The sequence below is a fragment of the Urocitellus parryii genome, chromosome 12, assembly GCF_045843805.1.
Source record: "Urocitellus parryii isolate mUroPar1 chromosome 12, mUroPar1.hap1, whole genome shotgun sequence".
Lineage (NCBI taxonomy): Eukaryota > Metazoa > Chordata > Mammalia > Rodentia > Sciuridae > Urocitellus > Urocitellus parryii.
The window spans coordinates 80,456,645-80,472,282 of NC_135542.1; the positions used below are offsets into that span (position 1 = coordinate 80,456,645).

The window sequence follows — 15,638 nt, forward strand, 5'->3', positions numbered from 1 at the left end:
TGAAATTACTTTGTTCATAACATCTTTGATGGTTTAGAAAGACCAGAATTGATTTCCTGCGTGGCAAAATTAGGGCTACATTGATTTATTGACGTGTAAAATATAATAATATTCTTCATTTACTCTGATGAAAATCAACTTCTCGATTTGAGAGCCTCATTGGGCATTCACTGGGATTGTTTTGATTTGAAGCAATAAAGTGAGACCTGGCCCCCAAGCATAAGAACTCAAGGCATTGAAAGGGTTAAAGGCAGCTGTTAGCCCACCTCCTGGTTTTATTTTATTTTAAGGGAAGGAATGACCCCCATTTCTAGTGGGTCACCAATACAAAAAAAAGTCATGTGACTTAAGCCTCAAAATTTGGAAGAACGAGAAGGTCCGAAGTGGGACTTCTGGTTCTGTTATTTACTAGCTTGCGACTCTGGGACTGTCATTTAATTTCTCTGAGCCTTAGGACTCCTATCTGTAAAATGAGCATAGAAAAAGTGCCTTTAAAGAATTGTTGTGAGGTTCAAATGACAGAACCATCTAAAAACCCTCTGTAAACTATCAGGTCCAACATGCCAGTGAGTTTTCATTCCTACCCGGTGTGATTAATCACTGAGGGTAATGACTAACTGCATTACATGCCCAGTACACATGCAGAAGAAAGTCCCAGGGCAGGCCCACCCCAGGCTCTGGTTAGAGGGTCAGGAGGGGACAACAACGGTAAGTCACTCTTCCACTTTCACAACCATGGGGGCCACAAAGCTATGGGCTGGAAAAGCCAAGGGCAGCTGCTCAAAGCAGCAGAATGGGGTGGGTATCAGCTTTGCCCTAGAACCCTCTGGAACCCCACAACCCATTTCCACATACCTTGTCTGCTCACTCCTAAACTGGTCCTGCCAGCCTGGGCATTGTCAAACCGTGGACCCTCCCTTTGTGGGTAGCGGGGAAAGGACAGGGGTTCTATATCAGGCTCCCACTTTCCCACTCATCAGATCACACTCCCAACTCTCAGAAGACCAAGCTGAAGACAGAATAAAAACTGTTTCCCCAGCTAGCAGCCCTTGGCCTCTTAACTCCACCCTCCTCTCCATCTCCCCACTCCCTCGTTTCCCTTCCCTCCGAGGATGGCTCTGTTCCCACAGCCAAGTGCAGGCCCCAGGCACCCCCAGTAAAAGGAGTAGAGTTCTTCCCACCCAGCCAACATGTAGGGACTCAAAACCAGGAGTCCAACCCCTTAAACTCTCTGCAGTGTGTGACCTAACCCAGCCTAAGGCCCAGCTTGCAGGAAGGGCAGATGAGGTGCTCTTAACCAGGCACCACCCAACCCTCAGGACCCAAGGGCTTCTGAAATTCCTATAATAACCCTTTGTTGCCTGGGATTTCCTCCAGCTAACAAAAATAAACAACTGGCTTTGAATTTGGTCTCAGGGTGCATGCCCTGCCCTGCAGACACCATTCACAAGATGGGTAAGTCTAATTTCCCTCCTATAGGAAAAACAGTTTCCTTTCTAGCCTTTACGAATATATTTTACTCTCTGTTACTCCCTTTCTATGATCCTTTCTTTTTTTCCTTCCCATAGCAGGTTATTAATTTTTTTTTCATGTACTTGCAAAATAAAAGTTAGATGTCACACTTCTTTATTGCCTTGAATCTGCTTTTTTGGGAGGTGAGGGGTGAAATAAACCCCTCCCCCCAACATTCTAACCATGCATAATTCACACCACGTTTCTACATAAGATAAGCAAACTGTATTACCTTATAAAATAACATTCAAAAAACATTTTCATAAATGAACACTAAATTTCAAAGGTCCCCACTAAGTAAATTGGGCAATGGTGGTAGTGGTGGTGGTGGTAGTGGAATCTACATTTTAACTACAGTGCTTGCATTTTCTTCTAAAACTAGAAGAAAAATAAGCAGAAATTATGTGTATGCATATATGTGCATATATATATCATGTTCAAATACACAAGTAAATGCATAAATAACATGAGTTAGAATAACTCAGAAGTGACTCTAAACTGATGCCTTGTGATTCTGGCCTCTGCTAAAGGGTATGCCATGGAATAAATTCAAAGTCCTCCATGAGGCCATGGGAATGAATGTTCAGCAATAAAATGGGCCCTGAACTCATGAGGTATCTAGCCACCAGCCATGGAGCCAGGAAAAACCCTAGGGAAAAGACTCTCAGAGATGAGAGGAGTGGGGGTATGGGTGCCAAGTGAGTAATGGAATAATATGTATGTGGGTGCCAATCTGTTTTAGATGTAACTCTGGTACTTAAAAAGTAAAGGTGTAATTTCTAGAAACTCTCATCTCTATACACATAGACATTTATATAAGAAATAATGCTCAACTTACAAATACCCTGCGGGGCATATTCTGCACTCATCCCAGGCGTGGGGATTAGAGCTCCATGTGCAGAACGAGGGGAGGACAGGCCCCTCCAGTGCAGAAGTTTATCTGTGAAAGAAACCCAAAATCAAGCACTGCAGCCATAAACAATGTGCATCGTAAACCACAGGATATCACATTTCAATTCCATTAAAATAGATTAACATCATTACAACAGCCTTGCAGATAGTTAATAGGCCCAAGGCCCGAAACTAAAGGAAAGTGGTGAGTTGTTTCCCACAGTTTATGTTTTGTTTTTTAATTTTGTACTTTTTGGACAAAAGGGAAAGGGTTTGTTTTAGGTATGGGGGTGGTTTTTAGGTTCAGTTGCTTGATTATTTGTTGTTATTTGTTTATTATTGCTATATAAATAGCAAGGAGAAAATTCATAATGTTACATATTTATGGCTGGAAAAAGGGAATTTATCTGCAAGGCTGGTTTACATGCATACATTGACTTGACTTTATAGACAAGCCCAAGCAAAAACCAAGATGCTAATAGGAAATGAGTGGGTTCATGAACCATTTTTATGGGATACTTTCACTCCACCTTCCCCATCCCACATCCCCCTCCCCATGCTATATTTACAACAGGACCTTCAGTGATGGGGAAGCCTCAGGTATTTCTGGACTTGGTTGGGCCACACTCTAAAATTCTATCAATGGGGTACTCTGTTGGCATGACTTCTCATCATGCAAAGCAGTGGAGAATGAAGATTAGACTTCTGGGACTAAAATAACTTTGGCTGGATCCCCACCTTGAAGGTGCTGGATCTTATTAAATGACAAGGAAAGAACCAACATCCAATAATAGCAACATCCAGAAACTAGGGCCCACTTTCCCCATTCAACTGCATACCTGGTGGGGAAAAAAAAGTTATTTTTTCACACTAATAAACATAAATCTAGCAGTCAACCAAGCATTCCTAACACTGATGTTTGTAAGAAAGGAAATTTGGTTTGTGCAACCTGGGAATTATCTGGTTTCTGTGGTAAGTGTCCAGGTTTTCCAAATCCACCTTCAGCTAACTAATGATGTAGATATCCACCTTGAGACAGAGTGGAAGATAGATGGAGTAAGAGACGCTCCTCTAGAGGTTTGGAGTTTGTGTTGACTAGGGAAGGCAGGAGAGAAGAAAAACAAACTTTGAATGTGAGCAAACAGAGTATGTTTTGTATTAGCTTAATAATAAGAACACTTAAAAGTGTTTGGGGGTCTACTCTGGGATAGCAGATCCCAAGAGTGAAATATGTTCTATTCTCTTTGTGTTGACCACATGGACAAATGCAGCCAGGGCAATTGGGACAAGGTTCCCTTTCATGGGGAACTTAATGTGTGGCTTGAGAAAGCTCTTACACAGATGGCATAAATCCATTGTCAGCAGGGTTCCAAAGGGAGGCCATCTAGGAGACGCCATCTAGCCTGAGACCATCTATGGAGACCTATCCTCCTCTCTAACTCAACACAAAATATAAACCACAAAATGAACCAACAAAAGTGGGAAGTCTGGACTTAGGAAAAACGTACGCCTACACTTGCTTCCTTATGTTAAATGAATCAAGAGTTCACGATAAAATTTAGTCCCATCAATTTGCAAGAAAACTTGAGATTCCATTTTTTTTTCTTTTTTTGCACCTGTTCTTGCCTCAGCAAGTTTGTTGCAGAGACTAGAATCCTTTTCCCAGGAAACCCACACTACCTAGATATCTGTAACCCCAGGACAAAAGCCACAAGATCTTTGAACCCTCAAATGGGGAGAGAGTCTAATTTCAAATTCCCTGCCACTTATTCCAGAAAAAAAAAAAAAATGGGAGAATTGTTAGCCCATTCCCGGCTAGCCACTAGCACGTCCCTGTTTGGCTTGTCCCACTAAATAAGCTGAGCCCAGAACAGCAGCCCAGATCAAGTGGTGAAGGGACATCTCATGAACTAGATTACCTGGCATCATGGTTTGTTTGGGGTTTTAGATTTTTTTAAAAAAAACAAACCTTTATTTTATTTGTCTATTTATTTTTATGTAGTGCCAGGGATCCAACCCAATGCCTCATGCATACTAGGCAAGCACTCTACCACTGAAGCACAACCCTGGCCCATAGGGGTTTTAATTTTTGAATATTAAAACAAAATCTTGGGGCCTGGGGTCGTGGCTCAGTGGTAGAGCGCTTGCCTAGCTTGCATGAGGTACTGGGTTCGATCCCTGGCACCACATAAAAAGAAATAAAATAAAGGTATTGTGTTCATCTACAACTAAAAAATAAAAGAAAAATTTAAAACAAAATCTTAGTAATTGCAAAGTCTGTGTTTCCATTTTATAGATGGGGGAACTGAGGCCTTGAGAAATTAAGTAACTTACTTGCCCATTGCATGGTCTTCAATGCCTAGAAACACCCACAAAGAAGGCTCTCCTTCCACTGACGCACTGGGCAGCACTTAACAAACTCATGGGGGCAGCACTTAACAGCCCACAGGTATGAAGAGAGGGGCTTTCAAAAGGTCCCAGTGAGCTGACTTGGTTTTACAACTGGCAAATACTGTCTGCTCTGAGCCTCTACCTTTCACCCTCTACCTCTGTTCCCCTAAGAACTAGCCAGGTAGCAAAGCATTGCTACCAGCCTAACACACTATTCACTTTAGAATGCGGCATGCTGTCTTTGTGCCAGAGACTTGGCCTTGCATTTCTCTTCCTCCAGGAAGAGGGTCAAAGCAGAGCCAACTGGGAACCCAGCTGATTTTGTTGCTTCTTCCACTAAACACGTCCATAATATTCTCTTTGGTAAGGAGAATTGACATTCCCACAAGAACTGGAAATGCTCAATTGTTAATAGCTTCCCTAGGGTTTAACTTCTTGCCTATGATGTCTTCAATTATTTCATCACAGCTTAGGCAAAGTAAAGTATCACAATTAATGCTTCTGAGCATCAAACCCAACAAGCAGCTCTGCCTTCCCTCGTTGAGAGGGAGAAAGAGCTGTGCTGATGGAAGGCTGCTTCTCTTCCCACCCTCCCTTCCATTCTCCCCCGGCAGAGATGGGCTCCACTGCCAGCTGAGAAGGGGCGTGGTCTAGCTCTGCCCTCTATTTCTTTGTTGGCACACTCAGGGAAGCGATTCTCAACGCACAGAGTAGACCCAGCATCAGCACTACCCGGAAGCATGTTGGAAACACGAATTCTTAGGCCTCACCTGTGACTTACTGGATCACAAACTGCAGGAGGGTGAGGAAGCAGCAATCTGTGTTAAACAAGCCCTCCAGGTGACTCTGATGAGAGCCGTCAAGGTTAATAAGTCCCATCTTAGATTAAGGAGAGGTAAGGATCTGGGAGCTTTGATGTTCCCTGGGCAGAGATTCATGGGCCATGAGGTTGTCCTCCCTTCCACCAGGACCCACCTCCTTTAGGACAGGAAGAATAAAAATCAGGGGTATCCCTAAGGGTCTCTCCATGTGAAATTTTTTTTTTTTTTTTTAAAGAGAGAGAGAGAGAGAATTTTTTTAATATTTATTTTTTAGTTCTCGGCGGACACAACATCTTTGTTGGTATGTGGTGCTGAGGATCGAACCCGGGCCGCACGCATGCCAGGCGAGCGCGCTACCGCTGAGCCACATCTCCAGTCCCCCATGTGAAATTAAGAGGTTCCACTCTCTATCCCTGGGTCATTGTCGAGAACCTGGAATAGATCCTGTCTCTTTGTTAAGTAGTGCGTCCTCTTAGCATAAGAAAATACCCAATGTAAGGTAGATGGCATCCTCACTACTGCATAAAAACTGAAATGACTACGGCTCAGTGGGAGGACACTTGTATAGCATGTGTGAGGCCCTGGGTTTGATCCCCAGCATTGTTTAAAAAAAAAAAAATCAAAGCTGAAATATTTGAGCATGCTGTATGGACAGAGCAAGAACAGGAGTCCTGTCATCTTTCCAGACTCTAGACAAGCTACCTTCTTTGGAATCAGTCTCCTCCTGAGCTTTGTGTTCCCCTGATAGAAGGTGTGTCAGCCTGTTCTGTTTCATAAAGGTCTCTCTAGACCCATTCCACTTGGGTCTCAGAAACGCCTTTTGCATTATTAAATTGCAAAGTTCCCTCCTGGCTGAATAAAATGTAATGAAGCTTATTTGTATTTCATTAAAAATCTGCAACAAATCAGGTATGGTTTTGATTTCACGTTACACATTGGTCACTTTACATTTCTAACCTAATTTGGGTACCAACTTTTGACATAGTGGGATATCCCTGGAATTTAAGGTCATTAAATCAAGTTTTGGGGTTCCACCAGAATATCTTAGAGATTCCTCGACTATAACTTGCTGTTTGTTTCTGCAACTAATCATTGAATGTTGCAATATAACCACTTTAATGACTAATAATCGACAAGTAATATTCTGATCTCCAAGTATGCAAAGCAGCTAAGATCAAAGCCTCATTTCCAGCGCACTTAACCACTGCTTCAGGAGCCCAAATTCTATCAGGTATGAAAGGCCAGATCTAGGGACTAGGGATGTGGTTCAGAGGTAGAATGCTTCCCTAGCATGTGTGAGGCCCTGGTTTCATCCCCAGCACTACAACAAGGGAGAGGAATATCATTCAATCCCAAGCCTCTCCACAAGAATACACAGACATATGCTCTTCATTGAAATGTGTGTGTATATATTTATTTTCTTAAACATGCATTTTTAGATATATGTGTCCTCAAGTGGAAAAAAAAAATATCTTGCAAACTCTCTTTCACCTTAGGTCCTTGAGAGGAGAATGAAAGACAACCCATCAAGACCAGAAAGGATCTCTATATTGGGGACAAGCCAAAATAAAGAACTTGTACGTCCTTTTCAGCTCCAGGATTCTCAAGTCCCCCCATCCTCCCAATAGCCACCTTCTAGGCCACACTTTAAGTGCACACTACATGCTTGTAAAGTTCTCTGAAAAAATCAGTTCCAGTTCTCAAACCAATTGCTGGATTCCAGCCACAAAAACAACAGACAAGTGTAGCTTGTCTGGGCTAGAAGTTGCTTTATCTAACAGGAGAGTAAATCCCCCGAAATGTCCTTTCTGGTCAGCTGCTTCTACCTCTTGACCCTGCAGACTACCTTGACTACCAGCTCTTCTCTGAGGTCCTCTGACCAAGAGTATTCTAGAGTAAACACTGGCCATGCCTGTGTCTGGAGTTGTGTCAATCTGGACGGAAAATGTGCCAGCTTTATCACTGCTAACAGAATTCCTAATTAACCTTCTGATAGTGTCAAAATCACAGTCCCTTTTGTTCTAGAAATGAGCATTTACATGATCATTTTTTTCCTTTATAGTATCTCTCTCTCTCTCTCTCTCTCTCTCTCTCTCTCTCTCTCTTTACTGGCTACTGTTTCCCCACATCAAGATGCTTTTTAAAAAGTATATTCTACAAAGGAGAAAGCAAGCAAGGATTTTAGATGCCATACCACAGAATTTCTTTGCTAAAACTTGTTCATGGTCTTTATATTACTTGATAGTTTACCAGCAACTTCAATTACACCCATCACTCATTTAAGTTCTTTTTTTTTCTCTGATTATATCCTCTCAGAGTCTTGATTATTCAAAAAACAGATTACTAATTTCACCTTTAAGAGTGCTCATCCTGAGTCCTCTCTCAATTGGGGGGAAGAGAAAGATGGCATCTTTCATGCCCCTTTATCTATAATAATGAAAAAAAAAGGGAGAGAGAGATACAAGGCACCAATCTGTCAGGCCTAAACAAAATTTTCTGCAATCTGTGTCTTTAACATAAGCAAAGCATATAATTCAAAAAAAGAAAAAAAAAGAGCTTGCTTTTCTGAAGAATAACTAAACCAAAGACATTGTGTTCCATCTTTGTGTTGAAATGCAGATTTCCCACTAAAAGGCAAATCCTTCATTTCAAAAGGTTGAATAGGATGGTACTTAAAAAAAGAATTCCAGCTGGTTAAATTTAGGGTGTTGAAAAAAGTTCACTCCAATAATATTCTTTGGCTCTGGGCCCAAAGTATTTTCACTTGATCGTGAATTAGATAAATTTTTATTACGCTTTAAGCTTTTGCCTTAGAAAGGAGAGACTTATCTAGGAGACTAGAAGGGCAGCTGCATAAAAAGACAAATTGTCTTAGGACAATTTTTTTTGTTGTTTGTTTAACCATGTACCTTACTATGCAAAATGTGTGTTCCCAGGATAAATCCCATTCATTCATTCTTTCATGCATTCATTCAACAAATATTTACGGAGTGCCTACAATGCCCAAAGCAATGGGCCAGCCTCTGTGGGTAGCACAAAGAAAACTCAGAAGCAGACTTCCCCACAGGAACCTACATCTAGCAGAGAAGATAAGGCCTGCACAGAAATTACCCTACTGCAGTGTAGAAAGTGTGTCATAAGAAAGGCACAGGAAAACTGCTATGGAAATTCAAAGAGAAATTACAGAGGGTCCCCAGTATCCACAGGGGATGGGTTCTAGGATATCCCAATATGCATATTCTCAAGTCCCTCACATAAAATGACACAATACATATGCCATGCAGTCCTCCACTACACTTAAGTAATCTCTGCATGACTTACATTATCCAAAACAATGCAAATGCTAAGTAAATAGTTGTATAGTCCAGGGAATCATGTCAAGAAAATATCTGTACATGCTCAGTATAGATGCCATTTTATTTTTTTCAAATATTTGCAATCTAAGGTTGACTGAGTCCCTGAATGCAGAACCCACTGGAAAAAGAATACTGACCACATATGCTTCTCTTTGGAAGGGAGGGTATAACTTAAGAACTAGACCTAGAGAGCCAAGAGAAGAACTTTCTGGACAAAAAGAAAAAGTAGGCATCAGTGCCCAGAGAGAAGCAAAACCCAAGATGTATAGGGGCTCAACAAGCAGTTACATTCAAATCAAAAAAATTGCACACTCATTCATCCAGTTGATAGAAGAGGCTAAATTATCTAAATAAATCCTCTGAGGACTTTTGTGGAGTCTTTAGCTTTTGCAAGATCATATTTTCAAACACCACATTTTCTTAAAATAAGGGACACATGCATGTGGATTATTGGGAAACTCTAGGAAAGTGCATCTGTCCTGTTTCATTTCACCCCCCACCTCGAATTTGCCTTCCCTGATGGATTGTGGGTGGTCTGCAGAATCCACTATGTTTCATTCCCCTGAGTCAGACAAACAAGTGTTGATAGCCATGTTCTTCTTTTCAATACTGCCTCCCTGGCTTAAATAATCTATTTCAGATGTGTCATTGCCAGTTTAAGATGGGCTCATACTTGCTGAAACATTTTCAACAAATGACTGCAAGAAATGTTGAGATTTTCCTACACAGCTTTGTCTCTTCCATCATCAACTTGACCTTCCCTCCAAATTTCTCTTCATTCTGCTCTTCAAACCTATGGGGAGGATGTGGGGGAAACTTACTCCAGCTCTGAGCCCTTATCTAAGGATTCTGTGTACACACACAAGCACGTTCCTCTATTAGAGGTATTTTTCAGGCTGTTTGGAGAAACTTGGGGACTAGTTTTAAAGATGCCTTTGCCCAAATGCCTTGAGTCTCACCACGGCCCCTCCCCAGATTCTTTTATTGCCGAAGCAAAGCCAAAAATCTTGGTATTTCCATTCTAACTGCCACCCCCTGGCCACTTCTCAATTTGAGTAAATTCTATCCACATTATGGCCTAAGTCTTCTCTTTTTCTTTTCTTTTCTTCTTTGTGGGGAAGGGTCATCAAAGCTGGATCCGATGGTGATGCCTGCCTCACTTCCCAGGCCTCTCTGAGCTTCAAAGGGCCATGAACCTCACCAAGGATGGGCCTATTCCCTGGGGACCTTGTGGGGATTAGAAAGGACCTATAAGAGAGCAGGGCTGGGCCTGAGCCTAGATCCTGTGCTAATTCCTAGATTGGGATGTAAGCCTGATGGTGAATTTCAATCTGCAGGGGCCCAGGCTTGCAAAATTCACCTGACATAGCTTCAAGGAGGAAGCCCAGGTAAAGTGCTGAACCAATTAGAATGAAGGTCAGAGAACCAGGAAGAAACTTCCCACACACCCAGGCTAAATGTCAAGGGAAAAGGTCTCCGCAGCCCGTGCCAGAAGGCCAGTGGCAAAACTCGGCCTTGCGCCAGAGCCCGCTACCTACTGTTCACGAGAGCATACCCAGGGCTCTAAGAAATATAAGTCCTCTTCACAGCCATCTCCAACCAGGGCAGCAAAGCCCCAGCACCCTGTGGTCCCAGCCCTGGACTAGCATAGAGGGTTCCTGGAAAGTCCTGCATAAAATGAATTTCTGTAAACTGAATCACATTTGCTAACCGACAGAACTTCAGAGAGGTTTCGTCACCCTCCCAAGCTCATCGAAAATTGGCAGGGCTTCTAACATTTTACCTTTTAAGTGCGTTCTCCACACCCCCCCCCCAACATCCTCTCTGTCAAGTAGTTAATGATCTGTAAACAAACACTTTAAATTCAGTGGGGGAGCTAACTATTAAAGGAACCCTGTGGTGAAACCTTTTGAAAAGTTAACAATCTTTCTGTAATGTGAAAAATCACCCTCTAATTTATCAGTTTCCATTGATGAGGTTTTGGTGTGTATTGGGCCTTCTGAAAGTGGGGCGCACTTGCAATCAATGCCTCCGAGGTGAGAAGCTGCAATGCCTCCGAGGTGAGAAGCTGCTCGCGCGACACTTTGCTTTTTCCCAGACTGTCCAGTGTCACACAGGATGTGTTCACAGACACCCTGGCCCCCGAAATGAAGAAGAAAATGGAAAGATCACAATCTCAGACACCTTGAAAACCACACAGGAGTGACGACAGCCCCTAGCCCCACCTACTTACGCATTAGATGCCTGAGGGTAGAAGATGGAGCCAATGAGAATGACCATTTGCTTAGCAAACTTTTAATTCTGATAATACCTGCCAGGGCAAAGGGCTTGTCTATCAAAGCCAGCAGAACACACAACTCCCAAATTACTCTGAAGAGTCACCCCTCGCCTTTTTTTTATCTGTGTCAACTCAGAAAAAAAGGTCATTTATGCCTCTATATCATCATTTAAAAAAAAATTTTTTTTTAGTTGTAGATGGACACAAATACCTTTATTTAATTAATTAATTTATTTATTTTTAATGTGGTATTGGGATCGAACTCAGTGCCTTACACATGCTCAGCAAGCGCTCTACCACTGAGCCACAACCCCAGCCCTCTATATCACCACTTTTTTTAAAAAAAATTTATTTATTTGGTACCAGGGATCGAACTCAGGGGCACTCAACCACTGAGCAACATCCCCAGCCCTTTTCTGTATTTTATTTAGAGACAAAGTCTCACTGAGTTGATTAGCACCTTGAAGTTGCTGAGGCTGGCTTTGGACTCTCAATTCTCCTGTCCTAGCCTCCCAAGCCACTGGGATTTCAGAGGAGCACCACCACACGGGCTCTATATCACCACTTTGATCAGTCAACTAAAAATACGAGAATAAGATACAGAAAACCAAATATAATGCTTACACAAAGACCACTGAGGTTTTGTTCTTGGCCCAATGGAGGCAGAGAGCAACAGGAAAGGGCAGATACACACAGGAGATGTGAGAAGGCCCAAGCAAGATGGCAGCCCAGCTAGCTGGGGAGCTTTCTGGTCTTATCTTCCATGACTGATCTGTGCAGCTCTTCAATGAAGAAGGGAGCCAGAAGAATGAGCAGGCCCAGGAAGACCCTGGCAAGACTCTTCCACTATTAACAGAGCCAGAGACTCCTGCCTCCTGGCCTTCTTAGGGAAGAATGTGCTGACCTTCCCCAAGAAGGAAATGGAAACTCTTAGAAGTATCCTGCTGCAAGCAGTGAGGGCACAGTTGGGCCTTAGAACCTTGCCCCCTACGTGGGGACCACTACTTCTCACCACTCACCTTAGAAGCCCCCAAAGTGGGCCACTGGAGAATGTGTCATCACAGCCACTTAACGGCAACTGTTTGCATTTCAGGGACTATAAAGTGGTGTGCATACTTCAAGGAAGGTGGGGAAGACCCCCAGTATGGAGCTATGACTCTGTGACATTCTTGGCTAAGAGAAACAGAACTGACCATTCTCCAGAATTAAAACCTATTACGTCCTGTGGCTAACACAGAACAGCTTGGAAATTATGAGAACTAATTTAAGGTTTCAAAGCTAAAAAAAAAAAAAAAATGGTCTAGCAGGTCAGGCTCTGACATTTCTTCAGGAACAAAACTAGGCTGCCCTCTCGCCTGAGGTGAGGCTGAATCAAGGAGGGTTCCGGTGCTGGGAGGACAGGCCTTGTCCCATGACAGCGAGTCCTTCTTTCAGAAACAGGCCTTTGCCCGGGGCAGGCAGCAACTGCTACCGGTCTCCTCAGTCCCTCAGCACCTTCCCGCCTCCCAGGCACAGAGCAGCCCTAATCTCTCTGACAGCATCCCACGGAAACAAAAGACAGGCTTGTTTTCTTGGCTTCATGGTTATTTTCCTGGCTTTTTATCCAGTTCCTAATCCTTCATTTATACCCCCCAACCAATCCAGAAAGAGTCCCCTGAACAAAAAGGAGATGCCTGCAGGTAGAATCTGCAATCACTCAAGAGGCCCCAATCCATGGGGTGGGGTGCTGCTGGCTGCTCTGGGGGTTTATTAATTGTGCTGATGCAGCGGGAGTAACAGCCCAGGTTCCCAGACACCCCCAAGCTCCTCAAACCAAGGACACACCATTGTCAACACCTTTCTGTCCTTTGAGCCAACTAGGGACTCACGGACACCTAGCCTCTCTGGGCGAAGGGGCCATCGTCCACAGATATCAAGGGGGACTAAAAGTACCCCACAGGATCATTTTTTATTCTCAATCTCTCTGAGGCTGCTTGGGAAACAGGTTCTAGACGGAGGTCCAGCATTCCCTGCAAGGCTCCAGTTCCCCGGGGTCCCAACCATGAGGCTGACCTGAGGCCACCAATGTCACCATCTCTCAGGTCTACTAGGAATGTGGAAGACTCAACTCTCCTGTAACAAGCCCCTCAGGCTGAAATCTTTTTGCTTCCACGGCCTCAATCTTCAACTGCCAGGTAGAAAGCCCCCTCTGTCACCGGCCCATAGATCTCTGCTGCCATGGTGCTCAAACCCTGTCAGGCGGTGGGGAGTGTGGACAGCAGGGCTGACGTGGTTTCAAAGAGGCCGACCAGGCAAGAACCATCCTGTACTCCTGCCCCAGCTCTAACGCAATAAAATGTCTTTTATCAATGTAATTCAAGGCAAAGAGTCAAGGGTCTGTCACCATTTTAAAAAGGCTTATTACATGGCCACAAAAATTTGCCTCAGGCTCAAACCTGGCATGTAAGGTATCAGCGTGGGACAGGCTCTTTTGATTTGATTTTATTTTCTTACAAAATCTGAAAATGAAACGCTTCTGTCCCTCCCTTCCACCAACCGTTTTTTGATTTATGGAGAGGAGGAAAGAAATCTGAAGTTGACAGGTTGAGACAACTCCACTCAGCTTTCTCACTCAAAAGCTGCTTTTGTTAAATCGTACTTTGCACTGATGGCCTGCGGCTCTTGGCTGACTCTGGCGGCTCCTTCAGCTTGGAGCAGGCTGTGGACTTCCCCGGGAAGAGGCCCCACTGAGATTATTGCTCCCTCTGCACCAAGGGTGGGGCCGTGGAGGGGAGCAAAGGTCAGGGGGCTGCAGACACAAAGCCAACTGGTTAGAAAACATAAGGGGCTGCACTGGGTTTGCCTGTCTTCTGACCCTGGCTCTCCACTACATTTCTCTAGGATCCAGGACTCCAACTCACCATCAGGAAACTATCACTGGCTCCCCAATTGATGGTCAAGCCTTCTGAGAACCAAGACTACATCATCTACCTGTCCTGGCCAGGTATGCAGTGCTATGCAGTGAACTTTTCTTCCTGTTGGAGAGCTATTCTAAATGACCTGCTGGAAGGACCCAAACGTGCACCCAGCGGTGACCAAGGGAAAACCTTCCTTTCCTTCCTTAATTGGTGGATATCTCCCTAGTAAATGATTCACTAACCAAGAAGCCTTCGGGTCAGCCTTGAACTAGGAGATGATTATAGCCCCTTGAAAGTGGCTTCTGGCCCACTGGTTCACTGTACTATTTTGGCAATCTCTAATTGTGTATTTATTTACTCAATGGTTGTTATGGACAATCAGGTTAATAATTCACTTTCCAAATGTCATGTAATTACACAGTTAGAAGAGCCACAATGGATGTCAAATTTCCTTCAAGTTTTCTGATGAATTTGTCCCAAATTACTAGTCTGGGGCCCTTTCCTTTCCCTCTTATCAAATTTTTCTAAGCATTCCTCTACGCTTTCCTCTATTCTCACTCCCTACCTCTACCCCTATCTTTCTGTCCCTAAAGAAAGAACAGTGTGAAGTCCATCCATTCAAAAACTAAATAGTTTTGCTCTATTAAAGGGGCTTAAAATAAGGCCAGAAAGCTAGCTGTAGAAGTCACATTAAAGGTTTCCAGGCTGTGCTTAACTGGCTCTCTGCCTCAGATGGAGGCAGGGCACCTGCAACAGCCCACACCTTGTCACCCAAGTTGCACCAGATTCTGGTGAAGCCCAGAGGTGACCGTAAAAGAAAGAACACAAAGCACTGGTGTGCTCCCAGAGGTCAGAGCTTCCCAGGCAACAACTGGCAGGAGCCCTGGAATAAGAAATCATGGCTGTGGACTTGAGGCCACCCAGGCCACAAGCGGGGGATGGGGGTGGGGGGTGGGGGTGACAGGGATGACAGAGCTCTCCACAGCAACCCCCCGCCCCCCAAAAAGATAACTACAGCAGAGACAGCACCTCTTCTCCATGAGTACTCCACCCCACCGTCTTTTCTTCTCTACACTCTCTGGCCCATACAACCTAGGGCTCCAGTGTTTCCAAAGGCTTCTATCCCCCGCCCAACCCCAGGTGAGATTAATTCTCTAACAGACCCCCACCCACCCACCCAGTGTGTTTTATGCTATTGGGGGTCAGGGATCTGGACCACCAGGATGCCCTGGAAAGAAAAGAGCTCAGCATGCTGAGAAGTGAACTGAGGAAAGCCTCAATAGACAGAGAGCCCTACAGTTCCTCAAACTTAGGAACCCCGCCCAGATACACAGACCTTCCGTGGAACCTCTGGTCAGTTATAACCCGGTACCAAAAGGATGGAGATGGATTTTGGTGTCCCAGCTGAGCACGTGGTTGTCACTTGCTCATCAGGGCACTTGTGACTTAGAAAGAGGCCGCAGACGTGTTAAAGGGGGATTTCTACATGCTC

The 15,638-nt window shown here is 44.1% G+C and overlaps 1 protein-coding gene across 10 annotated transcripts in view; it reads right to left on the reverse strand.

The window, feature by feature from the left end:
- Bcl11a (BCL11 transcription factor A) overlaps positions 1-15,638 on the reverse strand; it is a 96,274-nt gene that overhangs the window by 12,754 nt on the left and 67,882 nt on the right. For 6 of the 10 annotated variants that reach the window (XM_026412635.2, XM_077791953.1, XM_026412634.2 and 3 more), the window contains one exon: positions 2,351-2,452. The exons of the other annotated variants lie outside the window; for them this stretch is intronic. In XM_026412635.2, the coding sequence (XP_026268420.1) occupies positions 2,351-2,452 (102 nt within the window). The remainder of the gene's footprint in view (positions 1-2,350; positions 2,453-15,638) is intronic. 10 annotated transcript variants of the gene reach the window in all.